This window comes from Rutidosis leptorrhynchoides, chromosome 2 (assembly GCF_046630445.1).
Source record: "Rutidosis leptorrhynchoides isolate AG116_Rl617_1_P2 chromosome 2, CSIRO_AGI_Rlap_v1, whole genome shotgun sequence".
In the NCBI taxonomy this organism is placed as follows: Eukaryota; Viridiplantae; Streptophyta; class Magnoliopsida; order Asterales; family Asteraceae; genus Rutidosis; species Rutidosis leptorrhynchoides.
In genome coordinates, this window is record NC_092334.1 from 651306789 (window position 1) to 651323644 (window position 16856).

The 16856-nt window shown below is 35.9% G+C and overlaps 1 protein-coding gene across 1 annotated transcript; it reads left to right on the forward strand.

Moving 5' to 3' along the window:
* Window positions 1-1550: 1550 nt before the first annotated feature.
* Window positions 1551-9118, forward strand: LOC139893787 (L-ascorbate oxidase homolog). Its single transcript, XM_071876975.1, has 7 exons — window positions 1551-1692; window positions 1980-2089; window positions 4396-4666; window positions 7220-7322; window positions 7578-8289; window positions 8380-8458; window positions 8652-9118. Exons 1-7 carry the CDS (start codon window positions 1558-1560, stop codon window positions 8862-8864), a joined length of 1623 nt encoding a protein of 540 aa, XP_071733076.1. The 5' UTR covers window positions 1551-1557; the 3' UTR covers window positions 8865-9118.
* The last annotated feature ends 7738 nt before the right edge of the window (window positions 9119-16856 follow it).

The following is a 16856-nucleotide window of genomic DNA, read 5'->3' on the forward strand; positions in this document are numbered from 1 at the left end:
TATTCAAAAAATAATTGTACATAATAATTGTAAAATATTTTACTACCCGTTCAACGCACGATCTATAAAACCAACACCACGGGTTCTTAAACTGAAACGAATAATTAAAAAGATATTAATGGTGAGAAATAAAAAAATTGTAGACGTTAAGTTACTAACATCGCTTTTAAAATTTTTCAGCACCACGGGTGCTTATACTCACGAGAATTTTTAAAATTTGTCAACACCAAGGGCTCTTACATAATTGTTATACTTTTTTTTTTTTTTACTTTTTTTAATATCGCTATTTACATACCAATATGAACTCCAAATTATATTTTTTGCACGATTGTTTACACACCCGTGCAACGCACGGGCTCAAAAACCGTGTATATATATATATATATATATATATATATATATATATATATATATATATATATATATATATATATATATATATATATATATATATATATATTGCTGTTTACTCTGCAGTTGGTAATGGAGTTCTCTGAGAGTTTCTAGCAAAAGGTGGATTATGCCCTTATCTAGCAAGCAGTGGCGATTCGAGGATTAAAATGCAATGGGGTCTCAAAAAAAATTTCACTACTAATTATATTTGAATACTATTTTTTGGTAGTTACTTTCAAAAAATTACAAACTCGAAATTATATGGTGTCAGAGTAGTTAAATTTAGTGGTATCCTAAACAATTTAAAAGCAAAACTATAAACTTGAAAAATATATGGGGTCCTGCGATTAAATTCAGTGGTGTCCTATACAATTTAAAGAATATTTTTTACTAAAAATTTTCAAACTAGTGGTGTCCCGTGACCTTACGGATATATACTTAGAGTCGTCACTGCTAGCAAGGTTTCCTTGGAGATTTTCCTTGAGTGTAATATCCTGAAGTTTTCTCATAACAAGTATAGAAAATGAACATGACATGTGACTTTCTGGATATGATCGGGTGGTGGCCAATAACCCTCGTTGGTAACTTTAATACCGCCGTTAAAAAAACAAGTAAAGATATATAAACCGTAAATAAGAAAACTAACAACCTAGCTACCATTTTTAATCAACAAATTTTTCAAAAAGCTACTAATTTAATTAGTAATAAAATTAAGAGAACTTATTTTTACTTGTGTAGATTTGTGGCGTGACTTGTGAGTTGTGAGTCTATGATGTGAGTATATATTTAGTTAAAGTAATTATTTTTCTTGACATTATACACATACACATATTTATTATACTCTGTATTCATTAATTTATTAATTTATTACTCGTAATATTGATTACAAGGCTACCGTGGCTTGTTTGTAAAGCGTGTTTTTTCCCCTTTGATCATATGAATTGATCAAAACATACCAACAAATAAAACATTATTATTTTTTTCTATAAAAAAAAAAAAAAATTACAAATAGTGACCCCGCAGACATACTTTTATTATAAATTTCCCTCTGGAATCTTCACCTCTCCTATTAATCCTTCCCTGCAACCATACGCAACTAGCACCTCTACACTTAAATTCATTTAATCTTCTGCCCACTTCTCTTTATTTCGCACAACACATACAATGCCGCTAAATCATGCGGTTTGTATTGCCGTTGGTGCAGTTCTTCTTGGCATTGCGGGTGCCGAAGATCCGTACAGATTCTTCAACTGGAATGTCACCTATGGCAATATCTATCCACTCGGTATCCGTCAACAGGTTAGTATTACTCTACTCATTTATTGGTAACATCCTACAACATATTCGTCGTGTGTTATGTCTCTTCATATGACAGTATGACATAAACACGCGACAAACATAAAAATGTGACTAATTACTCTAGTTAAAAAGCACATTTTTATGTCGTATTCTTAATCTTTTGTTGTATAACATCCGATGAGATTGTATTCATCATCTCGTATTTCATTTTGAAACTATTTTTTATTATTAATTTTGAGAAACATTGTAACGCGGTTAAAGTTGATAATTATTTGTTTGAAATGCAGGGGATTTTGATTAATGGACAGTTTCCTGGACCTGATATATATTCTGTTACAAATGATAATCTAATCATCAATGTCATCAACAGCTTAGATGAACCTTTCCTCATCTCCTGGTAAACATTTATGATATTACTCATTATACTGATACAGAACAGATTAATAGTACAATGTTTTTTTGAAAAAACTAATGAAATTAGTTCTAGTTTTCTATTTATAATATAGATCATAGATGATAGATGTGTTTTTATGTGTGACATACGCAGTGTATGTCAAGCTTACATTTGTCAAGCTGAATCAAAGGTTAAACGCAAATCTTCGTTTTTTAAAAAGTAACAGTATTGTAGAATATGAAAATAAAATCTTATAGTTGAAAACTGAGTACTGTGTATGTGATTAATTCAGAATTTTTAGTGTTTATATTTGACTTTTATTGCTAAAGTTGAAATTGAATTGAATAGAAATTATTTTTGAAGAAGGGAATGTATTTATAGTAAAAGTAGTACTTAATATCGATACTTTTTTTATTTTAAGTATTTCCTAAATTATAAAGTCAACGCGTGAGTTTTTCTTAGATACCATACGTAGAGTTTTGGTGTCGTTAAAAAAAATCATAAAACACGTTTTTACCAATTTGAATACAAATGAGCAAACATGTTTGATTTTTGTAATTGATGAGTTTTTCGATGGTTCAAATATTGAAAAAAGATGATGACAATAACTTAACGTAGATCTGTTTTGGGGGTTTTAAAATAAATTAAATGCAAAAAAAAAAAATTGACTTATGAAGTCAACGGGTGCTCTAACCGAGGAAGATAACACCAAGAGCTTATAGCTCAGTGGTACCCGATGCCTTTGATCCCTGGGCCCACAGTGGGGGAAGCTTTGACCTTAAGAAAGGCGCAAGTTCGATTCTCAGTCTGGGCGCCCCGCATGGAATTATTTCTCCCTCCGGGGGGAAATTTGTGAAGTGTTTCGGGGGTCTAGCTAGCTGGGGTAAAAATCGCCTTGCCGCCACTGTGGTAACTGGGAGGAGGTACTTTGCCGGCACAGGTCTCTTTCGGGGTGGGATTGGTGGGTGCTACGGCACACAGGGTTAGCGTGTCCCTGCCAACTAACACGTTTTGACCTTAAGTTTCAGTAGTCTCAATTTGCACACGACATCTAGATTTTATACGAGTACAAAAGAAAATAAACGTTGGAGTTAAGTAGGTTTGTAACATCCTTTATACGGAGTTGTATTTTTATTCGTCATTAACTTTTAAATCCAAGTTATTATTTTCATATATATATATATATATATATATATATATATATATATATATATATATATAAGTTAACAACTACGTACCTGGAAGCACTACTTGAAGGTTACTAACCAATGACAACGATAAAACGTCATTATGTGAATCATAAATAACATACAAGTGTTTTTGTCTTCATAAACTATATTTCATAAGTGTTTCATAATAATGTTTAGTCAAGATTATTGCAATATTTAACATTTTTTTTATTATCCAATGTTTTTAATCTATTCAATCTAATGGAGATATGAATGTATTACGAGGATTTATAAATGTAATGGATAAGGATTCAAATACAAATGAAAAAATATAAATGAATATTGATACATTATACATTACTCGTACCATTTATAATTGTAACTTAAAAAAGTGTTAAATCTACGAATAAGCTATATATACTTTTCAAATGTTCTGATGTTGTCTATATACCCATTGACGTCTCAGTGTCAGTTATATACTTTCCAAAAGTGTATCAATATAAGCCACTATACTTTTTTTGCCTGCAACGAAAGCAATTGATGACGTGACTTCTAAGTAGTTATGACACGTCGGTGATACATCGGAACAAAAACTACTGAAAGTAAATAACCTACATCGGAACAAAACTGAAAGTATATGACCTATTTGTAGCCATGTAAAATGAAAAAAATGTTAAATAATTAACTTTACCGGTTCAGCAGTTAACCGGTAACGAAATGTTGACATTTGTATACTTTTTGAAAGTATATAGCCGAAAATGAGATGCAAATTGGTATATGGACGATATCGAGACATTTGAGAAATCATATAGCCTATTTGTAGCTCTAACCTAAAAGAAAAACATACTCTCTGTTTGGGTGTAGTTGTTTTATCAAAAGAAAAATTAACAAATTTCTAAATAACACTGATTTTCAATTTTCTTCTACATATCACGTAACGCTAACTTATATTACATATAAATAAACTAAAAACGGGTGATACTATTATAAAAGGATATACGATTAAAATATTTCACAACCTAAAAATATCTAATTTTCTCCCATGTACCTTCAACAAGGTTTTATAATATGTTAAACATAAACTTGTCAATATTACTATTAATTCAAATGTAACGTTACGAAAATGGTGCTGTTGTCCAGGAATGGGATTCAACAAAGAAGGAATTCATTCGAAGATGGTGTGTACGGAACAACATGCCCAATCCCACCGGGTAAAAACTTCACTTACATTCTTCAAGTAAAAGATCAAATTGGGAGCTTTTACTACTTCCCTTCTCTAGCGTTCCACAAAGCGGCCGGTGGGTTTGGAGGTATTAAGATTCTAAGTCGTCCGAGAATCCCTGTTCCATTTGATGAACCTGCCGATGATTTTACTGTTCTTATCGGGGATTGGTACAAATCGAATCATACTGTAAGCATCACTTTCTTAGTTACCTGTTCTTATTTTCTCCTAACTTAATATAAAGTGATCAATTATGTAGGTCTAGCTAGTGTATCACTTAGTTTGCTAGTTCACTTATATTTGAAAATAAGGTTGTAGACACTCAAGTAAGTTTGTATATTGTTTTTGGCTAAAATCTTACTAAAAATGTAAGAATAAACGCAAATAATCTTATATTTGTAAAAAAGGATAATACATAGATAATGTTCATTAAGAAATACATAAGTATTCATGTTGTATTTACATTTTACTAATAGATTTTTAACTTACTGACACAGGTAACAACATACGAATTTTGGATGAGTTACATAAACAAAATTAAAAAATTTAGTAGCCCATGGATGTATAATCCAAATTATGAACTATCTTGATATCCATCTTAGCTTATGATGTTAGCAAATGCTTTAGGTTAGCTTAACTTAATAAATAATAATGATTATTATTATTATAGATTTAGAATGTGAAAAAACCATAATGCTTTTTATATTCTTTTATTATAAATTATAAATAAATTATAATCTTTCTAATTTTGGCGCCAATGATTTAAACTTTAAAGTGTTACACACCAAAGATTTTGCATTGATAGCGGTGGAATTGATACCTACTTTGTTTAATTTTGAAGCAAGGAATTTTGGTCTTTAACTTGATTATTACTTCTTTTATGTGGGTCACTTATACTACACTCTTATAATCGCTTTATATTGTGGAGTACTCCGTATTATTTTTGGGGAAAAATAATACTCCGTAATAATAAACACGTGTAACTATAAGTCTACATTTTTACTATTTTAGACTCGAATGTGTACCTTCGATAATCGATCATTTTATAATATGTAGAAGAAAAACACATCACATGGTATTCATATATCGTAATGCTAGAAAGCTTTATAGATCTACCACAAATAAACTCGTAAGAAACTTTTAGAACATGTATTGTAATATGGGGCTCTTTCACACGGCGTGTCTTATATCACAATTGTGGAATTATGTTAGATCATAGATAACGCAGCGTTTGTAGCACCTATGCAGACTACATGGCGTGAAAAACGCCCCACAAACGTCCGGAATGGGGTGTTTGTGGGCGTTTGTGCAGGGACGTTTGTCGGCAAAACACGCTGATGAGAGAGGGCGTGACAATCAGGTGGCAGGTTCTAGATATTTTATCTCTCCAACTTTAATTTATTTACACCTCAAATATCAATCAAATTCTACCACATCACCCACAAACACCCTTACAAAAGCCCCCCCTTACAACTCCCTCATTCCGTTGTCATGGCCATGTCAGCGGCTTGCCCCAAAAAGTACATCATATCCACTCCACCTCACAATCACCATTATCCGTGGTCTTAGTAAAACATAAAAGGTCTGACTCGACTTTCACTCATATTTTAACACATCATCCAGCACATCAGTTAACATGTCGCCCCACTACGACCCATTTTACCAACACGCTTGCCACATCACCGTCAAGCAGCCCACCCCACCTGTCATTTTTGCCCATCACCATTAAAATGGTCTTAGCAATAGAGAAACCTCTCCAGATAAAATGGTTGTGGGTTAAATCCAGTTATGAACATCTATAAATATTATCGAAAAAATTCGTATATAATGTACGAGTTTAAAGCCAAAGGGGCTTGGCCCACCGATATCAAGGAGTCTTATTAATATTGAAGTTACGAGTTGGGTTTCGTAGTGAACAAATAAGTGTGTGTTTGGCATTAAAAAAGTGCATCTCTTTAAAAAAAAGTATACTCTAGTGACCTCTAACTTGTTCACTATTTCGTCCAATAAATAACTTAAAGTTGCTCAACTCCAAAACGTTTCACATCTAATTGCTTTGTCATTTTATACCACTACTCAAGGCAGTGGAAATTCTAGGATCAAAATTCATTGTGATTCTATACAATTTAAGTAGTGCTTTTTAAATTTTTTCTCTAAAAATGACTATTTACTTCCATAAAAATCACTAATTTTAAAAATATATGAGATCATATCTATATATTTAGTGGTGTCCTATATAATTTTAGTAGTAATAAATTATAAAATGTTTGATTTTTGTGAGGTCAAAGGACCCCATGTTGATGTACATAGACTCGTCATTGACTCGAGGCTTGAAATGATTTATGTTTAATATGTCACCTTCATTTCATTTCCATACTAATTTTCTGGAATTAAAATTGCACAAAATTGTTACCTTTCCGGTACTCATGTAGCTAAATTATATAAAAAGGTGAACTTGCGCGAATTGTAGTATATATAATAGATGACAGATAATTAAAACTAGATGGAGGTCCGGAGTAGCCCACTCCGTTGGGCCAGATAATCGGGATGAAAAACCGTTTAAAAAAAAAAACCACTAAAAGACGAAATATATGATGTCGTGATGACATCACCCGAGTACTATTCATTGGTGTTGGCTAGTATACTTATTGTAAATGTAAATGTAAATGTAAATGTAAATGTAAATTGTAAATAACAATATATTAAATATATACTGTAATATCTTTATATTTGCTGTTTCAGACTTTGAAGAAAATTCTAGATAGAGGACATAAACTTCCAAACCCTGATGGAATTCTAATCAATGGACGTGGGCCCAATGCTGCCTCGTTCACTGTCCAACAAGGTATAATTCTTTTTTAGTTGTATTTGTTCCATTCACAGCTTGATATGCACCTTTTGTTATGAGCCCAGCCCGCAAAGCCCAATACCCGATAGCCTGGCCCGAAGGTTTTTAACGAAAAAATGTCCAAAATAACGTCCCGGCCGAAGCCCGATTATAGTTAATGGGATCAAGAATAAAACAAATCATATGCAAACCTTAATTTATCCTTTCGGTTTCGTGTCAAATTAACCGTTACCTTAATTTCGTTGAAAACAGGAAAAACATACAGGTTGAGAATATCAAATGTGGGACTACAAAACTCCCTAAATTTCCGCATTCAAAACCACAGGATGAAACTAGTTGAAGTTGAAGGAACACACACTGTTCAACAAATGTACTCGTCTCTCGACATTCATTGCGGTCAATCTTACTCTGTACTCATCACAGCTGATCAACCGGCCCTCGATTATTACATAGTTGTCTCCTCGCGGTTCACCACCAAAACCCTCACCACTACCGGAGTTCTCCATTACTCCAACTCTGCTACCAAAGTCTCGGGCCCGATCCCTGGTGGCCCAACTATCCAAGTGGATTGGTCCCTAAACCAGGCCCGATCCATCAGGACTAATCTTACAGCAAGTGGGCCAAGGCCCAATCCACAAGGATCATACCATTATGGTATGATTAATACCAGCCGAACCATCATTATTCAAAGTTCGGCTGGACAAATTGGTGGCAAGCAGAGATACGGTCTCAACGGTGTATCATTTAAGCCCGCTGACACTCCGTTAAAGCTTGCTGATTATTTCAATATTGGTGGCATTTTTCGTGTTGGAAGTATTTCAGATAGGCCCAATGGAAATGGGCTTCATCTTGATACTGCTGTTATGGGTGCGGATTATAGAACTTTTGTTGAGATTGTGTTCCAAAACAATGAAGTCATTGTTCAGAGTTATCACCTAGATGGCTACCAGTTTTTTGTTGTTGGGTAAGCAAGAAAAAAACTTAATTATTTTCTTTTTTTATTAATAATGTTGCATTTTAGTAATGTGTTTAAACTTTATTTAATGAGAAACAGAATGGATGGAGGTATATGGAGTGAAGCTAGCAGGAAAGCTTACAATCTAAGAGATGGCGTTGCACGAAGCACCATTCAGGTGACGATTTTGACTCATACATTTAAATTGATATATTTTGACTAAAAAAAGTTATTTAAACTCAAAGTTTTTTGAAATAGAAACTTTCAAAAGTCAAAACAACACTATTAATTTGGGACGGAGGGATTCGTTCACTTGATATACAAAAATCAGTTTTAGAAGTTGATTAAGGTTATGACGTTTTAATGTGTAGGTATACCCAAAATCATGGTCTGCAATTTACGTACCACTCGACAACGTGGGTATGTGGAATTTAAGAACAGAGTTTTGGGCACGACAATATCTTGGACAGCAGTTTTACTTACGTGTTTACACCAACTCGGGATCAGTTAGAGACGAGTTCCCAATACCAAAGAATGCCCGTCTTTGTGGAAAGGCTAGCGGCCACCACACACGACCCCTATAAATCTCTCACCAAGGTGAGTTAGAATGTTAAGTTTAGATCCGGTTTTTAAATGACATAAGTTATTTAAGAGTGAAGAAAGAATATCCTGTTTGTGTATTCAATTTTAATTCAAATGTTTTAGCACAAATGTTTATGACCTTACCTCAAGGTTACATTCTTTTACTTTTCTGTTATGTTCCTGCATAAGTAAGGATACTCATTATTTTTTTTTTTTAAATGTATGTATGTCCTTATTGGAAAAAAATTATTTATCGTTGTAATAAACCAATTACCTATAAGAGACACTGATATATAAGCATTAGTGAAATTGATTTCTTGTTTTACAATTACAATTTTTTATAACACAACTTCAGTTGACAGTTGCTCCCAATCTACCCAGGAAGCACCCAAAATCTGTGCCATGAAACTATGACAATCTACCAATTCTTTAATATGCAAAACCGTGTTTATAAATGAAAGAACTATATATAAGTTCATTGTGTTTATATCCTGAAAGACGCATATAGACTCAGATAATTAACATAGTAAATTTAGGCACATACCTTTTTCTGCATTGAGCTGCCACAACCATGCACAGATTTACTACTTACTTTCCGATGATCGAGTTGATTTGTGGGCTGTTCTTCACACTTGTATAGAGCTCATGCTGCATAGTCTAAAACACGTGTTAGAAAATTATGAAACTAATTTTTTTATGATACAATAATTGTTGATTCGGATATATATAAGTTATAAAAGCGGAAGTTATGTGCAAAATAGTGTGTTGCAGGTTAACTTATTAAATCTTGGTGTATAAATGGGTGTGGATTGGTTTGTGTACATAACGAATAAAAATTCTTCTAAGTTATAAGCCCAAATTTGTACTTTGCATATAGTATTGATAAGTAAAACATTGGCTTGTTTTAACTTGCATACAAATTACATGAAACAATAAGTAGTATGCCAAAGTAACAACGATATTGTTCGCGAGAGAGACGATTAGAAAACGATTATAGCGCAAATCAGAAGTAAAGTTGGCACGCATGCCATTACAGGAATTTCAAAACTAAAGCTAAGTGCTAAAATTAAAAAGGGTGGCTTATCGGGAACATGGAACATGCCCTACACTAATGGTTATAATTCTTCGAACCCTAGCCAGAGGCCGCAACGAATATGCGAATTACACCATGTCAACAGAAAAATAAAAGGTGGCTTATTAACGCCCTAAACTAACGGAGACAATCCTCTAAACCCTCGTGCGCAACGATCAGGCGCGGATTGCCCCATGAATGCAGAAATATAAAAGATGGCCATGTACAGAAAGGTGGGGGTGCACCCACAATGTTGAAAGAACCTCACAAAGCACGTTATCAACAGGTGCACCTCCATGCAAAAAAAAAAAGGCGTTTGGATGCCAAGGGCACCTAACAAAGCACACCATTAGCTGGCCCGCCGCCATACTCCTCCATTTAAAGCTTCAAATTAATATGATCCTACATTGAACGAACATGATCCTTACTGGCATTCACCGACGATGGGATATTAATTTTTACCAATGTTGCACTAGCCTTTGCAGCCTTCTCTCTTGCACCTTACTCAAGTTGATCTCGAATAATCGAACGTGGGGGGATGGAACATCGATATTGGCACATATTAGGGTCCAAGAATTCACCCTCTTGAAAGCATGAGATGCTTTAATGGCCTCCCCAAATAACTGACTGACTGCATGCATCTAAAATTTTGTCTGCAATGGTTGGTAGCACAGCTTTGAGGTCAAGGAATTGCTACTTAGACGACTTGTATCGGTTCAAACCCAAGCCCGTGAGATCAGAAGTGGCACTCAAGCCACGCCCCAGCAGGCCGTAGCGGGGCGGCGGTTGGGGGTTAAATTGGGGCGGCAGTGGGAATCTCACGGAACAAGCCACGAATGTTTTGTTTTTTTTTCTCTTTATTTTTTCCATTTTTATTTAAGATAAGTGTTTGTAAATACCCAATTTAATTTAAACGCGTACATACTTTCATACAATGTAGCCGTCTATTTAAACTTAAAACGATTACATAAAAACACACACACACACACACACACAAAAAAGGTACAAAAAAAACATAAAACACACAAAAAACAACATAAACTACAACGGCTAGATTCAACACAATGCTTAATCTTCTTGAGATTCGGGAACGTCGGACCAGAATTGACCGTCAGAATAGTAACCGGAACAACACGGCGGAGAGTACACTTCTTCACAAATCAAATATAAAGATATTAAATTTGAACGCCAAAAGAGAGTGTCTTTGATAGAGTCCCTCGCTTTGTTTGTGCGAAGGCTCATGGCTGACAATTCTGGAAGATGATCGTCTTCATAGTATAAGACGTCAGTGTGTTCGAAGGGTACATTCTGCTTCAAGAAAGCCAACAAAGTTTCAACGTCACGAATGTCGATCTCTGCAAACCTAACTTTCTTACTAGTTTTGTAATCGTACACCTTGAATTCACTATCGAATTGAGCTCCGTAGTAAATTACGAATGAGGCAATCATGGGAGAGGCAGTCAACATTTTTGATTTGAGTATGTGTAACATCCCGCATTTTTCCGTTAAATTTCCGTTTAACTATTTAAAGTCCGTTATACATTTATAATATCTCCCGTTGATACGTGTTTTAAATTATCTCGTTTAGGTAATTCACGCACCCGAATGAAACTAGAGGGACCACACTTGCCAAGGGACCAAACCTTTGACTATGTCAAAGTGGTCAAACCTCCCTCATCCATTCATTTATCTTTTTCTTTTCCCTTTTTCTAAATACTTTCACAAATTTCTCTCAAACACCAATCCAAAGATTTATCATCTAAATCAAATCTAGCAAGCATCAATTCAAATAAATTGCATTTTTGGAATCCTTGCAACTTCCTCTTCGATTCCATACCGATTTCATCACATTTGGGTAACTTTCTAAAATCACTAGATTTTGTGTTCTTGATGTTTTTAACTCATAAAGTTGTTAATTAGTGTCTATGGCTCAAGTATAACATGAATATATGTTTTGTTGCTCGATTTGTTGTTTGGAGTAACTAGTTTGAACATTTGAAATGGGTGTGCTTAATCTTTGATTTTGAATGATTTAATGATGTTTAAATGTTAAAGTTCATGTATTAAAAGTGTTACTAGCATCATTAGCTTCGTTTTGATGTGTAGGTTGATTTAGAAAAGCTTCATTTACAAAATGGTTGAATTCATGATTTTGATTAGGGTTTGATGAACTCTAAAACGAACTTTTGATGTTTTGAATGCCATGAAATGTTATTGGTTAGTGATTAGTTGTATTGTATGTTTCATTACCTTCAAAACGGCGTATCGTATGTGTAAATTGGATTCCCGAGTCAAGAAATGCGTTTTGTGAACTTGAAACTTTGATTTTAAACGTTTAATGATCATTTGATGAGGTTTTCATTATTGTTAATGATTGATTTGATTCATGAAATGTGTTTGGTTATATTCCTCTTTAAATTACCTTTTCAACGATATAAGATACGTGTTTTGAATGTTTACGGTTCACAAGTTGTGATTGTTTGAAGTTGGATTCGTGCTTGAGTGTGAAAACTGCCAGACTTGCTGATCAGTTAAATGGAGCGGCGCGCCATAAATGGAGCGGCGCGCCATTTTAGACTGTCTCAAATTCTTTTTGATTTTCACGTTTTCACCCCCGTTTACTCGTAACTCCGATTAACATGAAACTTGGCCAACATGTTTGTATATACTTTCTCATCATGGAAAAATTGTCGGATACCCGACCCGACCCTGTTGACTTTGACTTTGACCAAAGTTTGACTTTTTTCAAACTTAACCAAATGTTTATGCGATCGTTCTAACATGCTTCTATACTTGTATCTTGCATGAAACTTGACAATTTGATCCACATGCTATGTAATCGAGTCGTAATGAGCCATAGGACTAATTGAACATCTTTGACCAACCGTGTTTATCAATATTGATGCAACCTATTTGTTTAGGTCGAGACTAGCGTTCTTTCTTGCACACGTTACTTTGTGAAGTACTTAACTTACTCGTGCAATCAAGGTGAGATCATAGTCCCACTTTTACTCTTTTTGAACTTACATTTGGGATGAGAAAACATAAACGTTTCTTTTTACTAAGTGAACACAAGTACAGGAAAACAAAGATTCTACATACGAGTTTAGAACAAAATCCTCAATTCGATTATCATTAGTTACACTTGCCAGGTGTAAGCGAGAACTTATGTTGTATGGATCCATATGGGTTTGACAAACCCTCATTCAGACGGTTCGCTACCGTTTAGGAATGGAATATATTTTCGAGAAACAGTGTATGTTCTAACACTATTGTGATGGGGTTCTATGGAAGGAATGTTAAGCATTGATAATTGGGTGCTCGTGAATATTAACTTTTGGAATATATTACTATTATATCAATGTTACAAATCTTGTGGTTCACTTGTACTTACTTACTTAAACCTATGATTTCACCAACGTTTTCGTTGACAGATTTCTATGTTTTTCTCAGGTCCTTGAACGTTTTGTGATATATGCTTCCGCTCATTACTTTTGATACTTGCTTGGATGTCGAGTATACATGCATATGTGGAGCGTCTTTTGGCTACTTTTAAATTGTGTCGCATATGTTTCAATTGTACTTTAAACTTTGTTATGTAACTAGTTATCGAACTACTTTGTAAACCTTGAAACATCTTTACTTTTGAAATGAATGCTACATACTTTTGGTCAAACGTTGTTTTAAAGACTTATGACCACGTAACGGGACCTAAGTAGACGGCGCCGTCAATGACGATTTTGTCGGGTCGCTACAGATGGTATCAGAGCCAGGTTCCGGACCAATGTGCACAGCGGGGACGCTGTGTCCCATTAGGGGGAGGATTGTAACATCCGTCCCACATCGGTTGGAGAGGGGAACGAAGCATGCCTTATAAGGGTGTGGAGACCTTTCCTAGCATGACGCATTTTGGGACCACAAGCGCAGTAGATCTCATGAGAACTCTGCAGTTAAGCGTGCTCGGACGAGTGCACTACCAGGATGGGTGACCTCCTGGGAAAATGTTCGTCGTCTTTGGTCGCCAAGAAACATCCGTGCGCCTACGGTCAAAGCGGACAATATCATGCTACGGGGAACGTGTTACCTGGGATGTTACAGATGGTATCAGAGCGTTGGTTGTAGGGATTTAGAGTTCATTGGTGTCAACCCCGAGTCATAGGGTACATTAGTGAGTCTAGACTACAACCGGCATATAGACTTGAAGTAGGAATTACTTGACTACTTGTGCATTTATACTCGAAAGTTTCTATTCATATCTACTCTTATTTCATCTTAATCTCACGATGTTTAATTTGATTGATGCGCCACCTTGACTTAGTGAAATAATGTCGAATGCACATATGAATTAGGGTAATATAATTTTCGGGATTATATTACGGTGACTCATATGAACGTTTCGACATTATGACACAAAGAATTTAAGGCGAGTCAAGGAAATTTTTTCTCTTTATCCTTATTCCATATCATGATTAGTATTATTGAAAATACTAATCAATGGTATTCTTGTGTTTTGAAAGAACAATGCCTCCTCGCCGTGTACCACACCATGAGACTCCCGAACAAGCCCTTCAACGGATGATAGCCACCGCCGTGGATGCGGCCATGGCCGGTCACTCCTCCAACAATAACAATAACAACAACCACAACAACAACAACAACAACAACAACAACAACAATCAAGGAGCCGGTAACTCAAGCGAAGGGTGCTCCTACAAATCCTTCATGGGGTGCAAACCTCATACTTTTGATGGGACCCGGGGACCGGTTACTCTCACTCGATGGTTCGAACAAACGGAGGCTGTTTTTAGCATAAGCGGTTATCGGGACCAAGATAAGGTCAAATACTCCACTTACACTTTCGCCGGTGTCGCCCTCACATGGTGGAACACCTATGTACAATCGGTGGGTACCGATGAAGCTCACGCCCTCTCTTGGGCCGACTTAAGGGAAAAGATGATCGTCGAATATTTCCCTCATGAAGAAACCCGAAGGTTCGAACAAGAGCTAAAAACTTTGAAAGCGGTCGAAAACGATCTCAAGGCTTATAATCAACGATTTTTCGAACTAGCTTTGATGTGCCCAAACCTTGTGAACCCGGAATCTTTAAGGGTTGAACTTTACATGGATGGTCTTCCAAAGAGCATCAAACACGGGGTAATGTCATCCAAACCCACTAATCATCAAGAAGCTTTGAACATGGCCCGCAAATTGATAGAAACGGTGGACAAAATCGTAGTGCCGGCACCTAAAGTCGAGGATAAGTCGGGTAACAACAAAAGAAAATGGGAAGCCCCCCAATCAAGCAACAACAACTTTGCCAAGAAGCCTTTCACCTCCGACGGCAAGAAGGGTTATGCCGGAAACCTACCTCTTTGCAACAAATGCAACAAGCATCACTTTGGTGAATGTGGCAAGCTAATTTGCCATCGGTGCCAAGGAGTTGGTCATAAGGCCAATGAGTGTAAAAGTGTCGCCCCCGTCACTTTAAAAGGGCCCAATGTGTAACACCCTGATTTTTTTTTTAAAACACAGCGGAAGACTGAATTTACATAAATACCCTTAGATGACATTTACAAACCATAGTTATCAAATCATCTTAGTTAACGTTATTATAACATTCTAAAACGTCGGTGTTACTTAAAAACGTTACAAAATAGAAAACATCAGAGTTAAGCTTGTAGTCAAACATGTCTTCAACCCGTCCGTAACACCCGTCCTAATCAGCAGTACCTTAACCTGCAAGGGTGGAAAATGTGGGGGAATTAGCACAACAGCTAAGTGAATGAGTACTATCTAACAGACCAAGCATACATGCAAGGGTCACATCTATGCTAACGTCCTGAACTAGCATACAACAACTGACAATATGAGGATCGGCGGCTTATACGAGCACACGACTTAGTTGATCAAGCTACAGTCTACCGATAGTCCGTTTTACTGATTCCACTGCATAATCGTCCAGACGCAACACATGCGTCCTTCTATGCTATACTGAACAATCAGTAACATCATGACCCGACCAGGCTACCACAGTAGACCTCATATCAACCCTACCTTCCCGCCTCGGTGGGTTCCCAAACTTGCCGCCTCGGTTAGTGTCCAACTAACAGTGCGCACATCAGATCACAGATAAACAGTCATGCAATCATCCTAACTAGCATGGCAATATCTAACTACGCATGGTAATCATACAGAACGTAAACATAATATAAAGAGTCTGAACAAGTAGCGTGTCAACTACTTAATACTCTATCCGGAGATAGACCCACTCACCAATTACCAGCAACAGCTCAGATTCTGACTACTGAGCTTTCTCCTTATCTTTTCCACCTGAGAATGGACATAACGCAGTTAGTAATAATGTCTTCATAACTTACCAACAACAAGACAATAACATCAATAAACAAGCACTTGAACACTTATCTACCTGACCAGTCAACTGTACGAGTGACACTCACCCGCACGTTTGAGGAACCTCAACCGTGCGGTTGACTCCTCACTCATATGCTTGTTCCTTGGTTAAATATCCAATTAAACAACAGTAGATCCGTACGGTTGACTGCCTCAACCGTACGAGTGAAAGCTCACTCGTGCGAGTGAAGAATCACTCGTGCGAGTGAAGGCTCACTCATGTGAGTGACAAGGAACATCAATAGCAACATGTAATGACATATTCCAACCTATATTCATCATATATTCTTTCATTCATAAGCCTATATCAAGAATTCAACCCATAATAACCTATTAACGCATGCTCACTAGACACACACGCTAATACATCTATTTGTGGCCCAAATAAATTTTGATATAGCTTCTAAAAATTTTCCATTGAAAAGTATTTTTCATTACGATTCCAACGATACTTGATTCATCAAAAACGGAGTTACGGTTTGAAAGTTATGACCAAAACAAGTTTCCACAA